This window comes from Ictidomys tridecemlineatus, chromosome 5 (assembly GCF_052094955.1).
Source record: "Ictidomys tridecemlineatus isolate mIctTri1 chromosome 5, mIctTri1.hap1, whole genome shotgun sequence".
Lineage (NCBI taxonomy): Eukaryota > Metazoa > Chordata > Mammalia > Rodentia > Sciuridae > Ictidomys > Ictidomys tridecemlineatus.
In genome coordinates, this window is record NC_135481.1 from 77413629 (window position 1) to 77440407 (window position 26779).

The 26779-nt window shown below is 45.0% G+C and overlaps 1 protein-coding gene across 1 annotated transcript; it reads left to right on the plus strand.

Moving 5' to 3' along the window:
• Positions 1-7059: 7059 nt before the first annotated feature.
• On the plus strand, positions 7060-12683 carry Foxa1 (forkhead box A1). The gene is made up of 2 exons (XM_005322701.3): positions 7060-7585; positions 9984-12683. The coding sequence occupies exons 1-2, from the start codon at positions 7514-7516 to the stop codon at positions 11316-11318; spliced, it is 1407 nt and encodes a 468-aa protein (XP_005322758.1). The 5' UTR covers positions 7060-7513; the 3' UTR covers positions 11319-12683.
• Positions 12684-26779: the final 14096 nt, after the last annotated feature.

Genomic DNA, 26779 nt, shown 5'->3' on the forward strand with positions numbered 1-26779 from the left:
AAATAGAATTTCAGGAGGGGGGCGGGGAATGACACAAGGAGTCTCCAGCTAATACCTTGCAACAACGCATGTATTCTGGGAGGGATTGGCAGTCATTTAAGAAAACTATTACATTACACAAGGAATATACATAGAATGAAATACTTTGTGCTGAAAGGCAATTAAGTTTAGGATCTGGTAATTTCTAGCACCCCTCCTTCTGCTAAGAAGGAGGCACTAGGGAGGATCATAACTTTGGCAGCCACAGAGCAAACCTAGCACCTGTACCAGCCAGCACTGGGGGTCCCAGGCCCCTCACATCCTCCCCGCAACCCCAGAGCAGGGCAGAAGGCAACTTGCTCTAAACCCCTGAATTCAACCTTGCACGAACAGAGCTCTGTGGCAAGTCTTTTCCTTCTCACTGCAAGAGCTGGGCTTTATTTGTTTGCCAATTTAAACATATTGTTTAAACATGGATGTTTCCTTTACAGCTCTGAGTAAAACATTTTCTTGATGGAAAATTGATGGGGTTCTTTAACTTTTAATTGATATCTGCTAATGATAGGTGTGGCTGCTGCCTTTTCACAGTGAGGGAAATGAAATATTTGCCTTGGGTCATACATCAGTAGCCATATATGGGCAAGGCTTGGCTGGTGATCCCACCCATGTCCAAGTATCTAAGAAGGGGAGAAATTCCAATTTCATAATGTGACCTAATGGTTTTGGTTAAAAGCAGGCATCAATGTCAAGGAAAGAGTCAGGCCTATGGGACTTGGAAGCCTAGGAGTTTCAGGCTCAGACATCCTGTTCATTCTGCTAAAGGCATCTGTCCATCCATTCCTTCCCTCTTCCATTCATTCCACAAGCCCTTTGTTTTCCCAGTGCACAGGACTGAGGTCCTCTCACATGAAGTCTTAAAAAGCAAGTGGATATAATTTTGATACTCATGAATCCCTCCTGCCTAAAGCTAGCCTTGCCAGTCTCTGAGCTAAGGTCATTGATTATTTGAATAGATCTTTGAAGTCTACTCTGCTCTGCTCTAGCTTGGGGAATAACAGTGGTTCCTGCCCTCAGAGAGCAACAAGAAACAAATGCAATTTGCTGTAGAAGACTGAAAAGAATTTGGCAGAAATCTAGAGCAGGATGTGGACCTAAGGAGAGCAGAATTCAATTGGTTCGGGAAAGATGTGCAAAGTTCTCACCAAGGACCCCAGGAGTCTGCTCTGAACTTGCTACCACGGGCCATGCCTCATGGTGGCCCTGCATTTCCTTACCTTGATCCATGTAGAAAATCAGAACAAAACATTTAGAAAGTGATCCAAGTTCTGTGCTGACACATAATGGCGATTGGGGGATGGGGGTTGGAGGGGAGCATGGGAGAAATGGAGGAAGTTTTAGAAAGGGCAGAGGGGAGAGAGGGGAAAGGAGGAGGGAAGTGGGTAGGAATGATGGTGGAGTGAGTGAGAAATCCTTAACCTAAGTACACATATAAGACACGAATGGTGTGAAAATACTTTGTGTACAGTGTCTTGAAAAATTGTACTCTATATGTGTAATGTGAAATGAATTGCATTCTGCCATTATGTATAACAAATTAGAATTTTAAAAAAACGAAAGAAAGAAAGTGATCTAAGTTCTGCAAATCTCACTGATGTTCCAGCAAAGCAAGTGCTGCCATGGAAGCTTCTACACAGTATGTCTTGTTTAGAAGTAAGCTCACTGCAAGGTGAGCTAAGCTAGTTTTGTTCTATGGTCCATAGGACTACAGAGATTTTTAAAATTGCAAATAAATGTGCCACTTTTAAAACAAAACTGTCCTCTAATGTTTTCTCTGGAATAGCTGCTAAAAGACCCAGAAGCAGCCCCCCAACAGTGCCCTCCAATAAAATTTTAAATTTAGATTATGAATGTAATTTCCCTCTACATGTCAGGTCAGTAAATTTGTGTCTTTATCAGTCCAAAGCATGATTTCAAAATGGCGGGTGGGGGGGGATAATCAGGAAACAATAAAAAAATACTGCATTTTAGTAGTTAATTCTTCCAAATGTAGAATATGTTTTATATAGTTGTTACAAAAGCATCTTTTAAATAGAACTACATAAATTTGAGGGCAATCACACTTGAATAGCCAAAGTTAAGTCACCATGATGATTAAAGCTCCCCGGTGTGTGGAAGGAGGAGGTTCTAATGGATCTGAGGGGATGAGGACGCTGAACACTTGCCTAATGTTCAGGACGGATTTAATGTTTCAGCTGCAAGAGATGAAATTCGTTGACTTTTCCAACTCCTTGACTTCCATTACAGTTTCCTATTAGTGAGGGCTTCTTCTGTGGTGAGGGATCAAGGTCCTGACCTACTGTCACCCAGGCTTCCAATTTCCCAGCTCTTGGGCACCAGAAAAGCAAGTGAAGAGGAAATGCTGGGATCTCCAAGCGCCCCACCCAATCTGTGGTACACAGTAGGACTTCAGCCGCACTAGTTCCTTTCTGTTCAACCTTAGACCTAACCGGTGTCACGTTTTCCCCTAATTGTCCAACCCTCTGTGTGAAGAGTGTATTTCCGGTCCTTTCCCCACAATGACAACCCAAGCGGGTTTTAAGTAAACAGGAAAAGCCAAAGGACAGTGTGGGCGCCACGGAGTGAAGACTGTGCGGGGTAACGAGGGACTGACTGGCTGGGGCTGAAGCAGTCCTCCAGCTAGCTGGCTTGACCAGTCGGAATAAAGAAGTCAGTAACTTGGGGGAAAACGCAACTGGAAGATTCGAGACTGTCGGGGCAGGGGTGCCTTATCCACTCCTTGGCTCCCATTCGCTGTGGGAACGGATGGGACTTTGATTGCCCAGAAGAGCCCGTCGCCCTTTCTAACATTTCTCATTTGAATACATGAAAATGTGAGTTGGTTTTGGCAAGGCGAAGCTCGCTCACGGCCAGAGACGGTTTTGTCGCCCGCGGGAGAAGCCAGGTGGGGAGCAGCTCCGGCTCTGACATCCGGCTGTTGGCGAGCCAGGTCCACGAACTCTGGGACGGTTCTGAAACCCATGGGCGACTCGGACAGAGATCAGTAGGAGAAGGGACAAACCTAATGGCTGATGTTTGTTTGTTTACAATAGAATAACAGAAAGCCCTAGTGTTGAGCATTGGAGACCCACACGGGTGCACACACCACCTGGCCAGGGATGCAGCCGAGAACAGCAAAAGGACTCCGCACAGAAGTGGCCCCACGACGTCCTTCAGGTGGTTGTAGGGGGCCTACCTACCGGGAGTGGGACGTCTTCTAAGTGGGGAGTTAATTCCTTAATTAATGATTTAGTGTCAGAAGGAAGAGAGGAGCGAAAGTATGAGGAAAGAAAAGGCAAAGAAGGGAGAGGCGGTCAAAGAAAAGGAGCTCGCATGCTGGCCCTGCGCCTCTGGCTGGTCAGGGCGAGAGTGGGCCCCTCAGAGCCCACCGCAGCGCCCCCCGCGGTCGTGGGCGGGACGCTTAAGACAGGCGCTCCGGAGGCACTCGGGTCCCTTCTCCAGGCACACTACAAATCGCCAGGGCAAGCAGAGGCTTTCTGCGTCCGGCCTTCCTCATTCCTCAGCTGAGCCAGGTCCCAGTTGGGGTCGGCTTTGAACAGAGTTAAAGACCACAGGTCTTTCACTGAGTCCGATTCTCTCTCTTGCAGGAGGAAGACTTAAGCTTCTTATCTGGGTAGGAGGTGGGGGACCGAGGATAAATTCGGACCACCCCGCACCAAGCGTGGCTGGGCCCACGGAGGTCTTGACCTGATCACAGCAGCAACGAGAGTCGTCGGGGAAAGGAGGCAGACGAGGAAAAGCCATAGAGGGAAGCCCTGGAGAGAATCCAGGGGCATCGCATCGCAGAGGCCAGCCACCCCAGACCCTGCTTTCGTGCCCACCCTTCGATCGCTAAATAGGTAGGGCCCAGGCTTGGGGAGGCCACCAGCTGGGTCCACGACAGGAGCCTTGGCTTGGAGACATCTTTAGTCGTCATACTCTCTGCTTCTCCCTGCCTGGTCAATATCTGCGGGGAGGATGAGCGGAGGCACACGGGTTCAGTCAAGGGACCTCCTACGGAGGGTCTGTGCAGGGAGGGAGCAGGCCCCAAACGCGTGGCAGGAGCAGCTTCCGGGAAAGGCGGAGCCGCTTTCTGGATCCGCGGCTGCCTTATGTACTAGGGCACCCCAAGGTCCTGACTGCCCCAGCGTCCTCCACTTGAAGAGCCCGCTCTCCCCGCTACCTCGGCTGCTCCCGGCTGCGGAAGACCAGTCCTCACCCCTGCTCGGGACTTCTCAGGAACTGCCACGTGGCTGCTCTAGTGATTTCCCTGCCCTGAGTCCACTCAGCCTCCTAGAGCTGAAGACGGGTTTAACTCCCCTAAGAAAGCAGCAGTCTTTGCAAAGCAGTTGTGCAACACTGTAAGGACCTAATTGGGGAAAGTGGTTGGAAACAAGCAGGGTTAGGCAGCTGGACTCTTTACCTGGCTGCCAACTGGCCATCAACCCTGAGAGACAGCAGCATTAGTGTGTGTGTGTGTGTGTGTGTGTGTGTGTGTGTGTGTGTGTTTCCTAGTCAAGGACACTGCGTGGCCCTGCTGATTCTCTTTTAACCCTCAGGGAAACTGACTGGGTAGCATGTGGAGTACATTAGAACTTCACCTTCTAAATTTGTTAGGTGTCTACGAATGCTGCCGCAGACCAAAATCCCTGCCTGAAAGACACGTGCGAGGTTCAACTCAGACTCTCCAGGGGTTATCGCTGTGGGCACCTGCTGGAAAATCTAGCACTCGGTCTGTAAGACAGGAGGCGCTGTGTTCCGGGGAATCCCTTGGTCTGCGGACCTGGGAACCTCGGAGCTGGACCAAAGCTCTAAAGCTGACAGAGTCCATCCTGCACCATCAGTCTTAGGCTTTGAAGAAGCTTGGGAGAAACTTTACTTTGGCCATAACATTATGAACAGAAGATATTATTATTATACATGGATGAAAAAAAACTACAGTTTAGGAAAATAAGCCAAATGAACATTTGACATTTTAAAATTAATTCCTGTTACAGTGACTACGTTTTTTTCTCTTAAAGTGCAGTGGTTTTGTGCACTGTAAAAGCTATCACTAAGCTATTACTAAGTTGTAACCACCCATAAAGAAAATACTGTAGTCAAGCTTGATGTTGTAGAAGAGCCAAGAGGGCGTTGAGAGTCACACGCTGGAAGGAACAAGGAAGCTCATTAACACTGAAAGTCTCCATCAGACTGAGGGAGCTAAGCATCAGTGTACTTTACAATTGGAACTGAGGTCTTGCTGCTGATGGGAACTTTGCACCAAAGAATTAGCTTCAGACACACACTTGCAGGTACATTTACATAAACTCAAGGGTCCACCTCGGTAGACTGCATTGGGGTGGGTTCTTGGTCTGCTGAGTTCCAGGTAGATTTAATTTCATTCTCATTCCTTCCCTCACAAATGATGCCCCCCCCCCCGCGTCTGTTCAAAAAGGAATTGTAATCCAATGCTTTTATCTTTTTTATTTCCTTAACTGTACATCTTCACCCACTCTGCTCCCCTGCTGATTTAAGAGATTTGTTTGGTTCAAGGACTTAACGTGATTCTCTTGCCAGATTTCAAGGAAGAAAGATTTAAGAGAACAAAGAACGGGGTGGGGGGTGTGATAAGATATCTATTTGGAAGGCAAGTTAAAACACATTTCTTAAAATGAGATTAATTACATTTTTTAACTTTGCAAAACAAGAATTTTGCAGTCTTAGTTAAGATTTTATTTTATTGCAATTTAAGGAAACCTGGTGGTTCTGCAGGCAGGTACAACATATACATGGTCACTCACACACTCCATCACTCATACTCAGAACACATATACACTCTACTCAGAAACACTCGTGCACCATCTCCCAACCTATCACCAATTTAGTGCCTATCATCCAGTCTCTTTGGATGGTCTTTCTCCACGACTTGTGAGCAATCCACTACAAAGAGCTTCGAGAGAGTCAAAAGGCTTTCCGTGGGGGAGAATTTCCCATAGAAGCCCAGGACCCAGCCCAGGAACCAAGCGAGAGCTTCAAACGCTAGTCCCACACCTCCAGGTCAGAGACACAGTCTTTATGGGCTGCCTCTGGCTTTGGCCTGGCACCTCTTCAGCAGCGCAGATGCGTCCCCGCGTACGAGTCCTAGCTTTCCCAGCTAACGCTCGTGTTTAGGGAGATGTCCCCTCCCCTTGACCTTTCCCTATCAGAAACCAGACGGTACCTTCCAGCTCAGTCCCCTAGGCTGCCGAAGGGGGGTGGGAGGAGGAGCTCGATTGAGGGAGGACGGCCAACTTGGATCCGCCTGCTCTACCACACAGACATCTGCTCTCAGTTTCTTCCTCTTTATGTTCACTACAGATGACAAGGGGAGTGGAGAGGACTGAGGCGGAAAAAAAAAGTTATGTCATAAAGATATAAAACGGTGCTGTGACTCACCTGCTCTTAGCCGCAGGTACGAGTTTCGTGGCTGCGCCTCCGCTCTGCTAGCCAGGAGCCCGGGTCAACCTAACGTCACTTGGCTCGGCTGACTCAGATGGCTGGGTTTCTAGTGACGAGGCTTTTTCCCTTTTCTAGTCTGAAGCCCAGGTGAGGGGAAAAATAAAATAAAATAAAGTCTGTATTCACCAGTCTCGCGGGGTTGAACTTTGGGTCTGGAATCATGAGGGTAGAGGCAAGGAACAGGTAAAAGGGCATGAGGAGCTCCGGACGCAGTCGCAGTTCAGGTACAGAGGGTGGTGAGTGCCTCTAGGGAGGAAGGAACCCCTTGGTCACCTCGCGCACAAGGTCCCAGAGCCTGGGCTCCGACGCCACCGCCCCAGCCCTTCTCCAGCTACCGGGTTCCCATCTAGAATCTTGGCCTGCCCTTCATGGTCCCGCCTATTTTTCTTTTTCCCTTTTCCAAAGGGGGTTACATACACTCCCCCGCCCCATTTCACTCTTTCCCTGGCCTCGGGGCTTAAACCAATTACACTGCTTTGCAAACAAAGTGAGGGCCAGGTTTGGGGGGAGGGGACTCAATGGGAGGGGGCGCGGGGGGCGCGCGCGGCGGTGGCGCGGCAGGGCGGGAGGAGCGGCGGCTGGACTGGCGGGCGGCCGCCTCGCAGGTGCACCTCGGGCTTTGTAGGTGCGAGCGTCTTTGTGCCGCGGACAAATGGGGAGAGGACGAGGAGGTGGGCACTCGAGCGACGTAAGATCCACATCAGCTCAACTGCACTCGCCTCACAGAGGCCGCCCGCTCACTTTCCGCGGAGGCGCTCCCCGGCGCCGCGCTCCGCGGCAGCCGCCTGCCCCCGGCGCTGCCCCCGCCCGCCGTGCCGCCGCCACGCACGCCGCGCCCCGCAGCGCCAAGCTTCCTCCTCTCCGGGGTGGCTTTGGGCCCGCGCGGGCGCTCCGGTGACTGCAGCTGCTTCGGCTCCCCTCCCCCCGCCCCGCGCCGCGCGGTTGCCCGTCGCTTCGCACTGGGCTGGATGGTTGCATCGGGCAGGGTTGCTCCAGGATGTTAGGGACTGTGAAGATGGAAGGGCATGAGAGCAGCGACTGGAACAGCTATTACGCGGACACACAGGAGGTGAGAGACTGGTGGCCGGTAGGGCGTCTCCGGAGCCCAGAGGCCGGGGCGAGGTGGGCGCGGGACGGGCAGTGTGGCTGGCGGGCTGGTGGCGCCTAATCGGTGCCACGGCTGCCCGTCTGCTTGGTGTGGTCCGGGCCCAGCTTTGGACGGGCCTCAGAGTCGGTCCAGTTGCCCTGTTGGGTCCTTGCTCTCGCAGCGGGCAAAAGAGTTTTAGGAAAGTCCGGGCTGTGAAAACATCCGCTCTGGGAAGCACTTGCCTCTGCCCTGTAGAGAGCGGGAGCTGGAGCCCGGCCCTGGGCGCCTCGGGTGCCGCCGGCACTAGTTGGAAGTAACTCTGAGAAATCCAGAGCTTGCCTTCAGGGCAGTCTCTGCGTCCCACCGTTTGATTTGCGGACATATTCTGATAAAGGCGCTTTGTGCAGCAAAGTTGGGCGTCTTAATAATGAAACGATTCCTACATTTTACAAAACTTCTTCAAAAGCCCTGTTTGGGGGAGAAGTGAGCTCATTCTACTCTAGAACCGCTGGGTGGCGCTAGTGCGAGCCAAATCCTTTTCCAGAACACGGGGCCAAGAACCTGTTTCTCTTCATTGTCCCCTTGGTGGCCCGTTCACGGGCTTTATTTTACAATGTGCACAAAAGGATTGAGAGGAAAACCAGGTGCAGGCAGGATCACCCCCTATTAAAAGTATTTTTCCGAAAACAGTTTGCAGTTGCCCCCCAAAAGTTTATTTACCATTCTTAAAAACGCTTACTGGATTGGGCCTTGGATTATCTTGGGAAAAGGAAAAGAAAATAAACTCCCAAGTAAATAAACCCCACCACATGACGGCGGTGGACAAAACATATTTATGTGTGTGTATATGTATATATACATATATATAATCAGAAAACATTTTCATAGCAATTAGTTTCTATATATAGATATATTTTCACATTCATTCAAGTTTATTTGAATGCCATAGTTTACAGGGTATTCCTATTTAAATCTATTTATTCATCTCTTATGTTTTCAAATGGAGTTATATTTGCTGATGAACATAAATTTGAGGAATTTATTGTTCTTTATTAAATTATCAGATAAGTAGTTTTAGTATTTCTGGGTTCTTTATTTTAAAATACCCACTTCATTCCCAAATTACTATTGATAAAGAGTTTTTTAAAGGAGCTCAGAACTCTTCCAGAGGTTTAATTCTGATGCAGTCATCTCAATCCACCAGTTAAGCCCTCTAGTAAAAGAGCTTTCCTACATGTTGAAACTGAGAATTAGGAAGTAGAAGAGCATTAAGAGAAAGTAGGTAGAGTTTAATTTTGGAAAAATTTCAAAACTACTCATGAAGTTTCAAAGGCAAGGCTTTTGAAATGGTCATCAGCAGCATATCGGTTTGTGAAAAAAACCTAGATGATTATTACAACAAATTGTCACCAACATTTTCACACTTTAAAGGGCTAGAAATAGGTAACAATGCAAGTTTTTAAATGGTTTGCAGACGTATACACGTAAACTCATGTCAAACGTATGTAGAAGGTTGATACTATGATGCACCCCTGCAATACCCTTCTGTTAATCTGATTTCACTTTTATTTGCCGAAGCCTATATAATTTCTGAGTATGCTTCCTTTTTAAATATTAGAGTTGCTACAAGTAGATGTGTACAAGTACACTGCTTCTAGATATAATTTTTTTTTTTAAAAAAGGAATGCATCATTTTGGCAAAAACTCCTAAAACAATAAAGCCATTTCTTATAGGAAAATGAATGATGGTAGGGGTATATGGCCCTGGATGATTTGCTGTATTTTAAGAAGAGTTTCATTAACAGCCATCTAGCACAATCAAGACTGCTATGTAGTCAAGCGGAGCCTGCTAGCCTTGGGTGAGGTGGGCACAGAGTTGGCGCCCTGTTGCTCGCCCAGCGGGGGCTGGGCCGGGAACCCACTGGATCCTTGGGATGACGTGAAGAAGCGGAGGGTCAGAGATTAATTCTATTTTCGGAGTTTTTAAAGACCATTTGCCTCAAAGGCCAGAGGCTGGTGTGGGGTGGAGACTTGGTATACTGCCTGGGGTGGATAGAGGCGGCAGTGAAGCAGCCCTGGAAGCCAACCCCTGAGTCTGGTGTGTAAGGCGATTACACATCTTCCCGGGGACATATTTTCTGTGAGCGCTTGTCTTTCATGCCTGCTGCGTTAGGATTTTCCTCCTGCCGCGCAAGACATCTTTGCTCGGTCTGGGAAGGGCGCCTAACAGTTTGCCCAGGGTGGGGGGCTCCCATACTTTTTAGAAATGCTCTCCACCCCCGCCACCAGGAGTTTGCCCCTGGCCTGCTGCCCCCCCCTGCCCCCAGCCTATCACTAACCCCGCCCTTCGGGGCCTCTTCACTCGCTGTCTCTGCTCCAGGCCTACTCCTCCGTCCCAGTCAGCAACATGAACTCAGGCCTAGGTTCCATGAACTCCATGAACACCTACATGACCATGAACACCATGACCACGAGCGGCAACATGACCCCGGCTTCCTTCAATATGTCCTACGCTAACCCGGGCCTGGGAGCCGGTCTGAGTCCCGGCGCTGTGACCGGCATGCCAGGGGGCTCAGCGGGCGCCATGAACAGCATGACGGCAGCAGGAGTGACTGCCATGGGGACGGCGCTGAGTCCAGGTGGCATGAGCGCCATGGGCGCGCAGCCGGCGGCCTCCATGAATGGCCTGGGCCCCTATGCGGCCGCCATGAACCCGTGCATGAGCCCGATGGCGTACGCTCCGTCCAACCTGGGCCGCAGCCGCGCGGGCGGAGGCGGCGACGCCAAGACGTTCAAGCGCAGCTACCCACACGCCAAGCCGCCCTACTCCTACATCTCGCTCATCACGATGGCCATCCAGCAGGCGCCCAGCAAGATGCTCACGCTGAGCGAGATCTACCAGTGGATCATGGACCTCTTCCCCTATTACCGGCAGAACCAGCAGCGCTGGCAGAACTCCATCCGCCACTCTCTCTCTTTCAACGACTGCTTCGTCAAAGTGGCACGATCCCCGGACAAGCCAGGCAAGGGCTCTTACTGGACGCTGCATCCGGACTCCGGCAACATGTTTGAGAACGGCTGCTACCTGCGCCGTCAGAAGCGCTTCAAATGCGAGAAGCAGCCAGGGGCCGGTGGAGGGAGTGGGGCCAGCGGCTCCAAGAGCGGCCCTGAAAGCCGCAAGGACCCCTCTGGCGTGGGTAATCCCAGCGCCGACTCCCCTCTTCATCGGGGTGTGCACGGGAAGGCCGGCCAGCTAGAGGGCGCGCCGGCCCCTGGGCCCGCCGCCAGCCCCCAGACTCTGGACCACAGCGGGGCGACGGCGACAGGGGGCGCCTCGGAGTTGAAGACTCCAGCCTCCTCGTCGGCTCCCCCCATAAGCTCCGGGCCTGGGGCCCTGGCATCTGTGCCCCCCTCTCATCCAGCGCATGGCCTAGCACCCCACGAGTCTCAGATGCACCTGAAAGGGGATCCCCACTACTCCTTCAACCACCCCTTCTCCATCAACAACCTCATGTCCTCCTCGGAGCAGCAGCACAAGCTGGACTTCAAGGCATATGAGCAGGCACTGCAGTACTCACCTTACGGCGCCACCTTGCCCGCCAGCCTGCCCCTTGGCAGCGCCTCTGTGGCCACGAGGAGCCCCATCGAGCCCTCAGCCCTGGAGCCGGCCTACTACCAAGGTGTGTATTCCAGACCCGTCCTAAACACTTCCTAGCTTCCGGGACTGGGGGTTTGTCTGCATGGCCATGCTGGTAGCAGTGAGAGAAAACAAAAACACAACAGCAAACAAAACCACACACACCCAACAACAGCATAATAAAATCCCAACTATTTTAATTTTTCGTGCACAATTTTCCCCCAATGGAAAGGACTGTTACTTTATTATTGTATTCAAAACTCGTTGTGTATATTATTACCAACCCCGCACCAACAAAAATTTTTCCTTCGAAGTTTAATGATCCACAAGTGTATATATAAAATTTTCCTTCTTCCTTGCCCTCTTCCCTTTCTTCCCTCTTTCCCTTCCAGACACATTCTAGTCTGTGCAGGGTATATTTAAACAAAAACAAAAAAGAAAGATGGTCAAGTTTGTAAAATATTTGTTTGTGCTTTTTCTCCCCTCCTTATCTGACCCCAGCGCACGAGTTTACAGGTCCGTGGCAATACTCTTAACCATAAGAATTGAAATGGTGAAGAAACAAGTAGACACCAGGGACTCTAGAAAGTATTGAAAGACTACAGCAGTTATGCAACAAAACATAAACAGAATATAAACATCAGAGCCATTTGTTTTTCAGCTTACATTTCTGATCCAGAAAGCAGTTGACTTTAAATGAAATACATATATACTGTCTATGGACTTAATTATGCTCAGATATGTAGACATTCTCCATATATTTACATAACATATAGAAGTTAATAGGTAGGTAATATACATTCTACATTGTTAAGAGTTGCCTGACCAAGAAGTTATAAGGACCCTACCCTTCTTGTTCTCTCCCCATATCTGGGGCCTAGGAATCAATTCCTCAGGAATTGCCCTTGTCAAGAACTCTGCTCCTTGATTAGCAGAATGCCATGGTCATGTCATTCTGAGGTCACATAACATAAAATTATCTTATGTGTATGTACACCATTTAAAGGATATTTTCCCACCAAAACAGAATATCACAATGTTGGAAAAGAGAGAAGTTAATAGGGAGCTGTATTTCAAAAATTGGTCCAAGATTCCAAAATCGTATTGATTGTGGCCATTTTAATTATTGCCATCGTGTGCTTGTTTCATCCAGTGTTAATGCACTTTCCACAGTTGGATATGGTGTTAGTATAGCCAGACGGGTTTCATTATTATTCCTTTTTGCCTTCTCAATGTTAATTTATTGCATGGTTTATTCTTTTTCTTTACAGCCGAAATTGCTTTAAATGATGGTTAAAATTACAATTAAAATGTTAATTTTTATCAATGTGATTGTAATTAAAATATTTTGATTTAAATAACAAAAAATAATACCAGATTTTAAGCCGTGGAATATGTTCTTGATCATTTGCAGTTAAGGACTTTAAATAAATCAAATGTTAACAAAAAAAGGATTTCTCTCATTTTCCTTCACTTGACTAAATCCACAGCGGATCTTCTGAATATAATACTTTTCAAACTTTGAAACAATATGAATGACAAACAGGAAAATTATGTAAAACAAAAATTGTTTCATCTATGATTTAAATGAGCGTGCGGTCATTAAAAGGCAGTGAAAGAAATTAAAGTGGGCAGGCAGACTGATTTAAATAATCCAAAATTTGAGATTTTAAAAATTCTTTATTTCCATTAAGGTTTACTCCAATTTCTTGCACAGCCTTTGTGTGTGTGTTTTATTTGAGTTTTTGCACTGTGAAATCATATATTGCTAATTTTCCACCTTCCCCAATGTATACTTTTCCCCTTATCAGAGAATATTCAAGTGAGAATAATATATCAGCTGTGTCTGATAAAATTAAGTTGTCTGTAACAGGAACTCTTCAACCCTATTCTCATTAAAAGAGAAACAAAACTTAGCCATCCTGGCAGCTTTGGAGAGAGGAGGGGAGTTAATTCACTTCTGTAGGGTAAGTTTTGAGCCACCAGGATATTTCAGGGTAGCTATTTTGTTTTTGTGAAGATATTTTTTTAAAAAAAAATACCGTTTGTAAAAATATCGCTCCTCAGAATCTTAAATCTGATGATTTGTTTGCCTTCTAAGAAGATGTGAAATGCAACTTCACACCCCTAGTTGCTTGGGATCACAAAATCATTAATCTCCTTTGATAGTAGGCTCACTTTCCAGTCCACCTATTTCTTTGTAAGTCTTGTTCAGATTGACATCAACAATAACACCACCGGCCCAAGTAGAGGCTGGCCTGCCTGAGCGCTTGTGTATGAACTCCATCCTCACCAGGGCTTGAACTTGGACAGCCTTTACTTTGATCGCACCACTCCATAACCGCAGACAAGATAAAAAGAGCTGTGGCGAGTCGCTTAATTATCGCCTAATGGCCTCCCCAGATGAGAGAGGGACGCCACATAGCACTTGAGAAAAATCCAGAAATCTCCGCTCTCTTCAACTAATGAAAGGAGGAAGGGAAAAAATAAATTACTGGTTTAAGTCATTTCGAAACTTAATTTGGAGGCCTCGGAAGGACGCTGAAAACCCAAGAGAGGAAAAAAGCTTTGAATCTTAAGTTATTCGTAGTTATATGGCGAGTAAACAAGTCATGGAAAATTCAAATTCCAAATGTAACATACATGCGTGAGCTCGGGCCGCGGCATTTGGTTTGTCCCCCAGTTCCCTTGAACCTAAAGCGTCTGAGTTTTGTGCCATCCCCTTGGTGACGTTCCCTTCTTCCCCTTCAACACACTAGCAGTATCTACATACAGTCTTCGCCCCACCAGGTTCCAGTAGCCCTTAGCTCTTGATCTTTTACTTGGCAGATTTTTTTTTTTTTCCTTTCTGGGTTTGCGGGTGGAAGGTGCCCAGAGCCTTTGGAGACCTCCTGGGACGCCAGCGCCAGGGTCCTGAGGAGCGAGTCTGGCCTGGGAACAGAGGTGCCTGCAGGCCCAGTTCCTGCCCGCCCGGTGGCTTCCCACAGGGTTGTCAGACTGCGCTCTCCGCCGCCTTTGGGCGACGCGATCTGTGACCCGTGCGTCGGGACTCGGGCAGCAGGTTTCTGGGGAAGGGGGGAAAGAGCAAGACCGCAAGCGTCTCAGGATGACAAGTGCAGTTAGTTCTTCATTGTTTGGGCATTTTCCCTGCCTAGCGAATAAATCTTCTGTTGAGCCAGAGACCTAAAAGTCAACAAAGAAGTCCGGGCTTCTCGTCACCGTCCTGCGGCCCCAGCGGCCTGCGTTGCCGCGGCCGCTCCCGCTGCGTAATCCCTTCCTCGGAAACCGGGACACACAAATGCCTGAACGCCCGGGGCTGGGGCGCGGCGCCCCTGGGCCAGGAGGAAAACATCTGTGGTTCCAGGGAGCGCGGGGACCCTCCCCGAGCGTGCCGCCTCCGCGCCCCTCCGGTTTCCCCCGCCCCCGATTTTCGTGGAGGAGTTCCAGGGTTTCTTCACCTCGGATGCTCCTGCGGCCCAAGGCCGGAAAGGGGATGCTCAGGGCTCAGCGGCGGTGCCCCCTGCTTGTCCTACTTAGGAATTTCGCCCGAGGTGGGGGAGGGGTCTCCAGAGGCGAGGGAGGGCTCGTGGATAGAAAGTCTTCCTCCTGACCCTAGTGTAAAGCTCCGGAGGCCCTCGGATCCACTGCCAACGCCACGAGCAAACATATTTTTTTTAAAAGGAGGAAAAAATGTTTGGGGAGTGAGTGCTGGGGAGGGACCCTTCAATTGTTACTTCCACTTTGCATTTGGAAGCGGCAGGTTTGGAACATTTTTTAAAGCGATTTTAAAAAGCCAAAGGGGGGAGAGAAAAACCAAAGCTAGGGAAGAAGAGAAACTCACCAGTTCTATTCAGCAGAAACGAAACAGCTCAGAAGTGTACGCAAGTAGGAGGCAGCTCAGTTCGTTTTCCACAAGAGAATTAACACAGTGTTTAAGTCAAAGATAAAATTGTATTTCCATTGTCCCTTCGGTGATCCCCGGCATAGCAGAATAAACTGGCCAGAATTGTTAGGAGATGAAAACCAACAGAATCCTATTAAGGTTTTTAACTTATGTTTTGATTTTTCAGAAGACTATGGATACCTGACAGATTTTACTGAAAATATAATTTTTTTTTCCTCAGGATCCATAACAGACAATAATTCCCGTAGTGATAAAATGTTAAAACCTTGTTGTTTTGGCATTTTAAAAATTGATCTCAGTTACATGAAAATGCTTATTAAATTTCTTTGCAAAAAAAAAAAAAAACTGCGATCGATACAAATTCCTGTCAATGCGGACAAAGTAGGAGACCTGTAACCCAAATTAATTAACCTTTCCTCAAGATCAATTGGTTTTCTGTTGATTTAGCAGTAATATTGTAGAACATTTAACTATAATGTATTTTAATGTGATACCTCAATATGTCAAGAGGAAAAACTTGTTGAAAAATAAAATTGCTTAAATTATTTAATATTTAATAAATTTGTAAAAAATTATCTTCAAAATTAAACACTGTTTATTTGAATGATGGTGCAATGTGTTTTTACAACTAATACAGTTAGGAGAAAGCTTAATTACTTCAGGATAATTACATGCAAAAGGTGATTATTTTTAAGCTACCTTGAGCTAAATAGGTAATCAAATTATGCCTAAATTTAGAAATAAAAAGTTCCCAAAATAAAAGAATTGTAATATCTATAGATACTCATAAGATTGAGAATGTTATAAAATTAAATCACTTGGAAGATCTTACAACCTTCCTGTTTATAAATAGAATCCATTTGGAGAGATATAAGGTTTTTAAAAAGCAGCTACTATGGTGCTATTTAGCGTATTCAAATAACATTTAACAACAAATTAAAATTTCCCCTTCTCTTCCCGAATAGTTAAATTTGGGACATAATGGTTCCATTGGTGTTTTCTCTTTTTAGCTCCCAGCCCAGCTTGGTTCATTGAACTTTGCACAGCTGGGACTGCAGCCCTCACCTTCTCCCCCATCACACACACACACCCAGCCCGCCTTCTAGCAAGCTTTTAGGGGGCGGAGAATACCCATGCTGTTCCATTATAACTTGTAAACTGCATGCGTGTTTTTAAACCTGACCAGGGGGAAAGTCTCACTTGCTACCTTTCTTTTTCTAACTTCCTCAAGACAATTATGATAGTTATGGCTACTACACATTTTAAGAGCAAATGGCATGGCAAGAGTGAGCTCCCCTCCTCCTTGCCCCTCTGGGAAGTGAGGAGTTCTCCTTCTAGATGCCATTTCAGAGTATTTTGGGGTTCTCTATATTCTAGTCAACCTAGAGTTATAGGGACAGGATACTATTCATCAAAATTCAGGAAGGAAGGGGCTTAAATGGAATCCTGCTTGCGGACTTCAGAATGCAGGTAGGATGCTGGTCAAGTCACTGGGGAAATTAAGTTCAAAACCCAGTCAGTCACACCCAGGGTCCGACCTGACTCTAGAGTTCTAAGAGTGAAGTTCCCTTTCTACTTTTCTCAACACCTCTTGAAGATGACAAGTCAAATGTTCCCCGCCCCCCACCCGCAAACCAAGAAACAACCTGGAAATTCCCCCCAAAGCGTTGACGGGGAAACAGGGAACCATGAATTAAATTGCAAACCTCCATAGTTTCTTTCCCCCTTCTCCTATAAAATTTGTTATGCCTTTGCCTGTCTAATCATGTTCTCGTGTCAGTCCCCACCAACCCCCGACTTTACACCAAGGAGTTGTTATTTTAAAACACGAACGATTTAAGGAAAAGAAAGTAAGGGGCTTTGCAGTGGTTTATTTCGTTTATATATTTAATTTTAAGGGCCTATTGTGTACGAGGAAGGAAGTAGGTGCCCGTTTACTGTGTGCTCCTGGACAGCTGGTTTCTTTGCATGACTCAGGTGATGGGGTATTTTTTGGAATATTAGCTCTGGGCCCCATCTGGGCTTCTTCCTGCAGTACAGTTATAAACGGCCAACCCAATAACCTCTCAGTGCTGCCCAGCACCAACTCCCTCAGTGTCCTCCACGGCTTTTCCTAGGTGGAGGCCAATTCACCAGCTCAAACTGCAATGAACCGTGCGGTAGCGCAGAGCATTGTCCAGGTTTTCTGCCTTTCCCTGGAGTCACACTGCCTTCTGCCGACACGCGCTTCCTTTGTGTTATGCCTGGCTAATATATTAATGGGGCGGATAACCCGGATCCTTAGAGGAGAGGAGGAGGGGGTTGGAGATGGAGAGGATGGGGAAGGGAACGGAATTATTCTGGTTGCTGACTCTTGGGCCAAAGAGCTCAGTGGCGGACCGCCGGCCAGGAAGGAGTGAATCGAGCTGAGGAAAGTTCACGTTAGGGCACAGAAAGTAAAGGTAAATTCTGCAACAGGTTTTAGAAAGGGTGACCCGATGCTAAACAGGTGTCCTTGCCTCAGAACGGAGTGGCCCCAACGCTGAAAAATCTGATCCTTAAGCACTCTGGCTGCGCGTAGGCTGCTGAGTGACCGCCTTCCACGCCCTCCGCACCCTGGCCAGAAGCCCCGCTGCTTTGCGCAGTGTCCCAGTTACAGGTATTTAACAACAACAACAACAACAAAAAAGTAACTGCACGGTTACAGATGCCGGCTTCACAGATTCATCAAACTCTAGCTCAGCCAGACACCTTCGACGCTGGGTCTCAGTGGTTGTAAAGACAGCCTTTCAAGCAACCCGGCCCGGGACCTTCACCGAAACCCCAGATTTTTCCACCTCGGCCCCAAAAGTTATGTCTCCCAGTCGGAGGTCTTAACTGACCAAGTACAGATGGAACCTTGGAGCTACTTCCACAAGTTAGCGCGAGGAACTGCAGATCCCAGTCTGAGCCCAGAGCCCCAGCCCCAAGCCCCCCGCGTGTTCCTCGGCTCCCCAGGGCGCCCGTCGCACCCAGCGTGCAGGCCTCGTGTCCTGTCCCTGCCTCCCGGGCGGAGCTCCCACCCCGCCAGGCCGGCCACCCCTCCCACCAGACGGTGCCCGGGCGCCCTGAGACATATGCTGCCCGCAGGCCGCGCGGCCCGACGTGGTGCTCATTGCCGAGGCGGTTCTCAGCCCTTCAAAAGCCCGGGCTTTCTTCAGCCTTATGGGCCGCGAGGTGAACAACAATGCCCAGGCCCCTTCACTTCAAAAGCTGCGATCAGGGGAAAGGCTCCCCCAGAGAATTTTTTTTTTTTCTCCTCAGCCTTTCATTTCTAGTTTGAAAAAAAAAAAAAGGCATCAGCAACTCCAGGGCCCGAGCGAGCCTAATGCCCTTTGATGGGGATTGAATTCATTATCTCCAATAACACAATTGTGCTTGGCCAACGAAAAGAGCAAAGCAGGGCTCTATCCAGCCCGAGGGGCCCGGCCAGGCAGGGCGGGAGGGCCAGACGTGCTCCTGGGGACCCGCACCAGTCGCAGTCCCAACCCGGTAGCGGTGTCCGGGGCGCTGGGGGTGCAGACCCGCCCTAAGGCTTCGACCCGTGGCGCCTCCCGCTAGGGCCGCATGGGGAGGGGGCGGGGCGGCACTGCGGTTTGATTTATTTTTCGTTTCCCCCTTTGCAACCATCCCTGAGGGCGGCCCCCGCAGACTGGGTGTTTACTCTCCTCCTTCCCGGCCTCCAGCTGTGAGGCAGTCCCAGGCGCCCGAGAGCGCTGGGCAGAAGAGCCGCCCTGGGCCCCAGGCGGAGCGCTCTGGGCTCTCAACCTCGCGGCCACGATGCCCAACCCCAGCGCCCTGGGCTGCGAGCCAGGTATCCTCCCAACCTAGCACTGATAAACCTGACCCTCTGGTGAGGCTCTCCCCATTCGCTTCCACGTCAGCTATCCTGGAAAGATGACCCAGGAGCCTGGGTCCGGACATCAGACACCACATCCCGCATCTGGCTATAGAGATCTGGATTCTGGGAGTGATGCACCACCTTCTCCATCCCTTGAACACTGCTGAGACCACGACCCCGCACAAGTGTCTCTGCCCGGGCTCCACTGCCATCCCTCCCCTTTCCGCTACCTCCAGCCCCTGCTTCTCTACACTCATGAGTGCAAGGAGGTGAAAACAAACTAAAGCAGTCATTATAACGTGTTTTATAATTGACCTCGGTGTATGTGACTATGAGTGTGTGTGTGTGTGGGGGGGGGCGGTGGAGAGTGATAGAGGGAGAGAGAGACCTGATCACAAATTTCTGTATAGCTTAGTGTCTAAAATACCAGTTTAGGTTTTTACTAAGCTTGATTCCTACATGACCCCCCACTTTCCCCCTCATCTGTGATTGGGGAAAGTAGGTACTGCAGCTTTATTTCAGTAAGATAAATAATGATAATAAAAACAGAATTTAAGTACTTCTTTTTAAAACAAGAGCACTTATAAGGAGTGCTCTATGGTAATAACTGTGGATCATTCATTCCTCACCATTAGGCTAACACAACTTCAAGCAATGGACTCTTCACCTTTCTCTTAATAGAACTAAGAGTAGCACATACACATTACAGGTAAAATATCTGTATCTATCATCTATTCATACACATCCACCCAAACACACAAATAGTCATACTGACTTAGAGGAACATCCACAAAACCTTTCCATGTACAGACCAGTCCTCCACAGCAAGGAAGCAATAAATTGATCTGCTGATTTGGGATAAACTGAGAAGCGTGTTTCAGATTTAAAACGTTGAGCTAGGCATTGTTCTCATTAGGAGATTTAGAAAATTTTGCTAATTCCCTTCTCCATTAAGAAGAGTAAACTTGGACTGGAGTTGTATCCCCGTGGTAGAGCACTTGTGTAGTACATGTGAGGCACTGGGTTAGAACCTCAGCACCACATTAAAAAAATAAATTAAATAAAGGTATTGTGTTTGTCTACAACTAAAAATATTAAAAAAAAAAAAGAAAAGAAGTGTAACCTTTACAAATTTACATCATGGAGCTTTGACCTCACCCTCAAATTTTAGGCCTAAGCACTGGGAGGAGGGGAGAAGAAAATCCCACTGTGGTAGGTAAGGATTATAGAGAAAGGCTTCAGTAATAATAGTAGTAGTTGTTGTTGTTCTTCTCCTTCTCCTTGTCTCAGAGCAGCATTCTGATTAGAATTTACATAATTTACATTTAACCTTATATCTACTTTTGTGACATCTGTATAGTTTTCATTTTCCTCAAAAAAGATGTAAAGCATTTACCTTGAAGATGTTTTGAGTGTCTTGTAAAGAAGTCTATGGGAAATTCTATTCTTTAAATGAGTTTTAAACTCTAGATACCACAGATCATCAAAAGATGAGTGACTTGCTAATTGGTAGTGATGGTGGGGCCTGGGGAAGGAGGATTGCAAGTTCCAGGCCAGCCTCTCTGGGAACTTGTCTCAAAATAAAAAATTAAAAGGGCTGCAGTATAGCTCAATGCTAAAGCATCCCTAGTTTCAGTCCCCAGTGTGTGTGTGTGTGTGTGTGTGTGTGTGTGTGTGTGTGTGTGATTTTTCTTCTGTGTCCTTATGTACTGTTTATTAACTTATTTAAAAGTAAGTTTGACTCATGGTGACTGATTCACTTACAGTAATTTGCTTCAGTCACTTCCACAAAATGTCTTTTGTAACATCAAGAGGAGATTTAAGATTTGTCTTTAATTGTGGCACACATATTCCATACCTGGTGGACTACCATACTTTCTTTGTGTATTCTTTATCACATGCTTAGAACTATTGGGGACAGAAAGGTATATATCTATCTATCTATCTATCTATCTATATATATATATCTATATATATATATATCTCACATATATATATGATATATAAAGATGTAATATAATGATATACTATATATGAGATATACCATATATAAGATATACCTAAAAGATATACCATTAATACATAATATATACCATATATATAAGATATACCATATATATGATATATCATATATATGTATATATATGTGATAGTAGTGATTTAAATTTTACATATTAGCAATTTGAATAAGAGTTCAATGTAATAATAAAATTGGAGTAAGTTATTTGGGAATTAATTTTTATGATGTTTTGAGGACTTCAGAATAATCACACTTTAGACCCAGTAAAGAACCATTCTCTGAAAAACAGCAAGTCTAAAACTATCAAAAGAGCTATAATTCTTGATATATATCCACCAGCCCACAGAAGCTACAGGGCAGTTCTGTGGTTTATCACATAAATATTTGTCTAGTGCCAGAGTACACATACAGGATTATGTGAATTCATGTGAACAGGGCACCAAAGGATGGATGAATGAATTATTAAGCAAAAGACAGTACAATTTTCATGTAGATGTCTTTGGCCATGGAACAGAATCAAGAGAGAAGGAGATGAAAACGATTTCAAAAGAAATGAGAATTCAGTGTTATCCAAAGTGCAATCACAAAGCACACTTTTAGCCTTGGTATCATGAATCATGGGGCCACAAAAATTAGTGACAGAAAAGACCCATTATAACTTCTAGTTCACTCATGTGCAAGATTATTCCCCTTGAAATATTCCCAAACAAGGTTCAGAATAGATTTTATTGTCAAGAACTGAAGGATTGCCACTTCTTGAGTTTATCCATATAATGGATAAGCTCTATATTAATGGTGCAAAATGTTTTTCAACTGAAGTTTTTCTGATATTAAAGTAAAATTGTCTCATATTTCAAGAATGCCTCTCTAAGGATCCATTTTTATTGTCTCAAACTTGTTCCAGATGGCTGGATACTAGTTCTCTTCAATACTTTATTCAACCAATCTATACACACTTTAGTGCCTACACAGGATTGATCCAAATAAAGTGCCCCAGGTGGATAAACACCTTTAACATGTATAAGCAGTTGATTTTCTATTATTTATATAGGAGAGGAAAAATAAAGTTGAACCTGTAAATGATACCATTATTATAACAGGAGACAAATGTTTGTCCCTTTGTAAGATGTCACCCAAATACTAGGTCATGTAGTCTTACCTGTTAAGTATGACTTATGGTAAGAAATCATAGGATTTCAACTTCGTAAAATGTAGTGGGTCTTAAATAATTTTAAAAAAGACGTAGAAGCCAATTGGGGCATTGGTTCATTTAGAAGACATACTGTTTCTCAGTCAAGTGAGGTGGTGCACACTTATAATCCCAACTGCTTGGAAAACTGAGGCAGGAGGATCACGAGTTTAAGGTCAGTCTCAGCAATTTCATGAGACCCTGTCTAATAATAATAATAAAAATAACAACAACAAGAAGAAAAAGGTCTTGGAATGTAGTTAAGCAGTAAAGCAGTTGTCTAGCATGTGTGAGGCCCTGAGTTTAATCCTTAATACCACTAGAAGGAAAAAAAAATGGAAAACTGTTTCCTATGCCAGAGAGATTTCACAGTATTTGTTACAGCTGACCTATAAGGAATATGTTATGTGAGAGTTTTATGTGGTAACTAGATCAAGACAGTCTATTATAAAACGTTTGCATTTCAATTGTAGAGATTTACCAGCTACAGCTGGAAAGCTGCATTATAACTTGGAGTCTCATACTCAGAACCAGACTCTGAGCTCTAAAAACTCAGAATACTTTGGCCATTCTCTGTATAGGGATCACTGGGCCATGCCATGTGAATGATTAACCCCCTCAGATTACACCTGTCTCTTAAGTTACAACATCTCTACTGAGTCAGACACTTAGAAAGGAAATGCTGATTCCATTTGTCAAATAATTCACTTTGGAAATATAGTCATAGGGAGAACAAATTGTGAGTTAAGTTGGAAGAGGAAATAAGAAGTATTGATAAATGACACTGCATTCCATTCGTCTAGTTCATCTAATAAAACAGAGTAAGTGAAAGGGAAGACTGGAATTGTAATCAAAATGAAAGGTTGTAAGGCCTCAGATAATTCAGGACAACATTAAGAAGTTGTATAATAATACCACAATCTATATGAATCCATTGAACATAAGATTTCAAAGATATTAGCTTTCTTCAGGTTGGCCGTTGAGTCCTGAGAAGAGCAAGTGCTACCCAATTCTGATTCACATGATTCAATTTAACAACTTATAGTGTTAAATTTTATTTAATTTGCTACATAATGAGTACAACTTTAAAAATATTGAAAGTTCTGATTTGTTTTTTACATTTGCATGAAGCATTTGTATTTTAAAGCCTTGTATTCACTTAAAATTGTTACCAGATGATGCTGTATGTGGAATAGCCTGAGATTTTAAGAATAAACACAAACCAACTTTAACAGAGTAAAACGGAACCTTTTCTATTTTAGTCATCCTCAGCAACAGAAGGATTGTTCTTGTAGCCAGTGTCGATCTGAAACATAAATATATTGTAGAAGTCTTCTTGTCTACACTCAAGGCCTTTATGATAGGATTTACCAAGAGGAGTAGTGAACAGTGACTACAGAGTTTCCCATTACCCCCACCCCGCCCTGCGAAAGGTATTTTTAGCTCAGGAAGGTAACTTAATTTCAAGAAGAATGGAAAACAGATTGACAGGGAAATGTAAAGGATAAAAAGATGAGGAAGCTGGAGGGAGGAAGGAATTCCACAGCAGGAGCAGTAAAAGTTGTTGGGCCAAGGACTCCTGGACCAGGGCACTGAGGGAGTGAGAGATGGGGCAGAGGCAAATGAATGGCTGGGGAGAGCTAGACGTTGTGCTGAGGAAGGGCCAGGCGTGAAAAGATTTGGTGTCGTCATAGCAACGAGCTCAGCCCTGCTCCCCCTGAAGCCCATTCAGCTCTGAGCTGCCGGAACACGTTTTTAATTAAAGCGTATAAAAGTTGTTTTGTAAGGACTTCTCCTCATCCGATAGATTTCAAAATGGTTAATCAGGCTTCATCTCCTTTTGATGCTCACAAGAGCATGGGCTACAGCATGCATAGAAACTGCCGCGCTGCGGCTGCCGCTAAGTGAGTTATCTCTCAATCACACCTAATATCGGGAATGTGCAAGGCATCTAGTTATTTAGATACACGTAAACACAAAACTGAAGTGGGAGTGCGGAGCCCACTTTTATGATGGCGGGTGGAAGCCTTAATTTTCTTTGCTTTGGATACCACGGAACTCTGTCTTCTGGGTGGCTATTGTTTCTGGTGGATATTCTTTTTAGTTTTGGAAAAATGGCAAGACTTTTCTTCCCTTTGGGAGGTGCAATCCAAAAGCTAAAATTAAGAATCACAAAATATTTGTATCAAGTAGTATTTAATATAGCCTGGGTATTCCAAGAAAAATGTTTGTTTGTAGCACTCATAAAAAGATGGCAGGCCACACTGCTAGTTTTTTTTTGTTGTTGTTGTTTATTTGTTTTAGGGACTAAAAGAACTCTCACTTCTAAATCCTCTGTAAATTCATGATATACAGCAAATGTTGAATTTTGTTCTTTAATAATAGGTGACTTAATTTAAAAAAAAACAGCATCTTTTGTTGATTCGCCAAAGAAATTCTTAGATGACTTAAACCTGTTCATCTCCCTTTCTCCTGATTCTTAGCAGATGATCTTGTTTCTAACTTTACTAAAAAAGATTTTTTTTAAAAAAAGATGATTTTACCTGTCATCCATTGCTTCTAATATCTTATATTCCAGCTCATCATTTCTATGTCCATACCAATACATACTCCATTAGGTCTGGAAGAAAAGGATACTGGTTTTTTCTCCAGGACAAAAGTAGCCACTGAACAATTTTATTAAACACCAGCATTAGATGAGGCCACTTTATAATCATGAAGAAGTGAGATTAAAAACAAGACCTCTTTGTAATTTTGTCTAAGCACAGAAAAACAATGTATCTGTGTAAACCACAATAACAGCAAACATTTCCCTCTTCAAAGTTAATAGACTTCTTTGCAAATTACAGTTTTGTTTTAGTCTTTTATTTTTCTACTTAAAATTTATGAAGATTCCCATCATCAAATTATCCCTGCATCCTGACAGCTTCCAGTCCAAAGTTCTACTTTCTGAATCCTCCCACAAAGTTATCTAACACAAGCCCCAATCCTGTGATAAGTCCCTTCTAACACCCACTTACTGAAATGCCACACAGTTCCCCATGGTGTGTGGTCTTCCTTATTTGCACCAAGTAATAAACTCAACTTGTTCAACTATAGGTGCTCCATGGTCTTTGGCTAGACATTCATTGATTGTCTCTTTGTTTCTTTGTTTCATGGCTTGAACTCCCATGTAACCAGATAAAAGTTAATTTCTGTCTTAAAAACAAATAATATAAGATAAAAGAACAAAACAAACAAACAAAAAGCCCTCCTATCTATACCTGTCCACAAGGTATTTCATGAATATTCAATGTACTTAAATTAAAGCAAGACATTCTCTCAGTAATAAAGCACCCCTCCTAACTTCCAGATTTTTCCTCATTCTCTTAGTCATTCAGACTTGAAAAGCCACTGATTCATCCTTCCTATTGTGCATACATCTGCAATCAATTAATACATCTTGTCAATATTTCCCATTACCATAACCTCCTGTTCCTTACCATTTGAAGGTCATGGTGTTAGTCCATGCAATGTTGAAATAGCCTCCACACTTTCCTTGGCTAATTCTTATCTGTAGACCACTTATAGCCTAATATTCGCTTTCATTGAATGCAGATGATTCTGAACATTGTGAGGCTAGAGTTTTCACAGAGGTAAATATCAGGAATTATATATGAATAAATATCAACATTTCCTCCCCTAAAAATACAATGCCATCTTAGGTTGCACACCTAATGGTAGAAAGTAAGGATGCACTGATTGGTCTCTATAGGCTCATGTATTGGGATATGTTTGAATGGTTTAAATTGAGGATATTTGGCCAAAGAATAAAACCATTCTGTTACAATTAGAGGATGCTATACTTACTTCTAGCATGTATGAGAGAAACTAGCACTATTTATTACATGGGATCATAGAGGACAGCATAAGGGCCATATGGTAGAAATCAGAGGATTACAAAATAGATTGAGTAGTCTACCTCAGGAAATGGTGAGCTTCTCAAGATTGAATGTTGTGTGTATATTAGATGACCCATTTGGATAAACATTTCCCTAGGGTTTGTGCTTTATTTACTTAGGTGTGGTCATATGAATTTTAATTACAGTAGGTATGTTTGGTTTGAACAAAATGCACTTTTTATGTCATGTATTTTATTTTTGGAAAACAGTCAATATTAATTTGTCTTATCTCATATATTTATTCCTCCCATTATTCGTATTTCTTCCTAAATCATCATGATTCTGTGATCACTTTCCTTTTACCTCTTCAACTTTCTTTAGGATTTCTTTCAGTGAAGTCCTGTGGGTGATAGTCTTTCATCTTTTGCTCAACACTTATGTCTAGGTTGTTGATTTTGTAATTTTCAGAGCTTTAAAGATGTTTAATTTTTTTCTCTGAGAAGTCAGCTGTTAGTTCTATTCTTATTTTAATAGTAACAAGTCTTTTTATTCCATATATTTTTTGAAGTCTCCAGTGGTTCCAATGTCGAGATACATCTCTAGATCCAGTCCTGTTGGCTATTTTATCTTTTCACATAGATTTTTTTCTTTTTAAGGTGTATTCTATTTTCTAAAGAACTAAATGC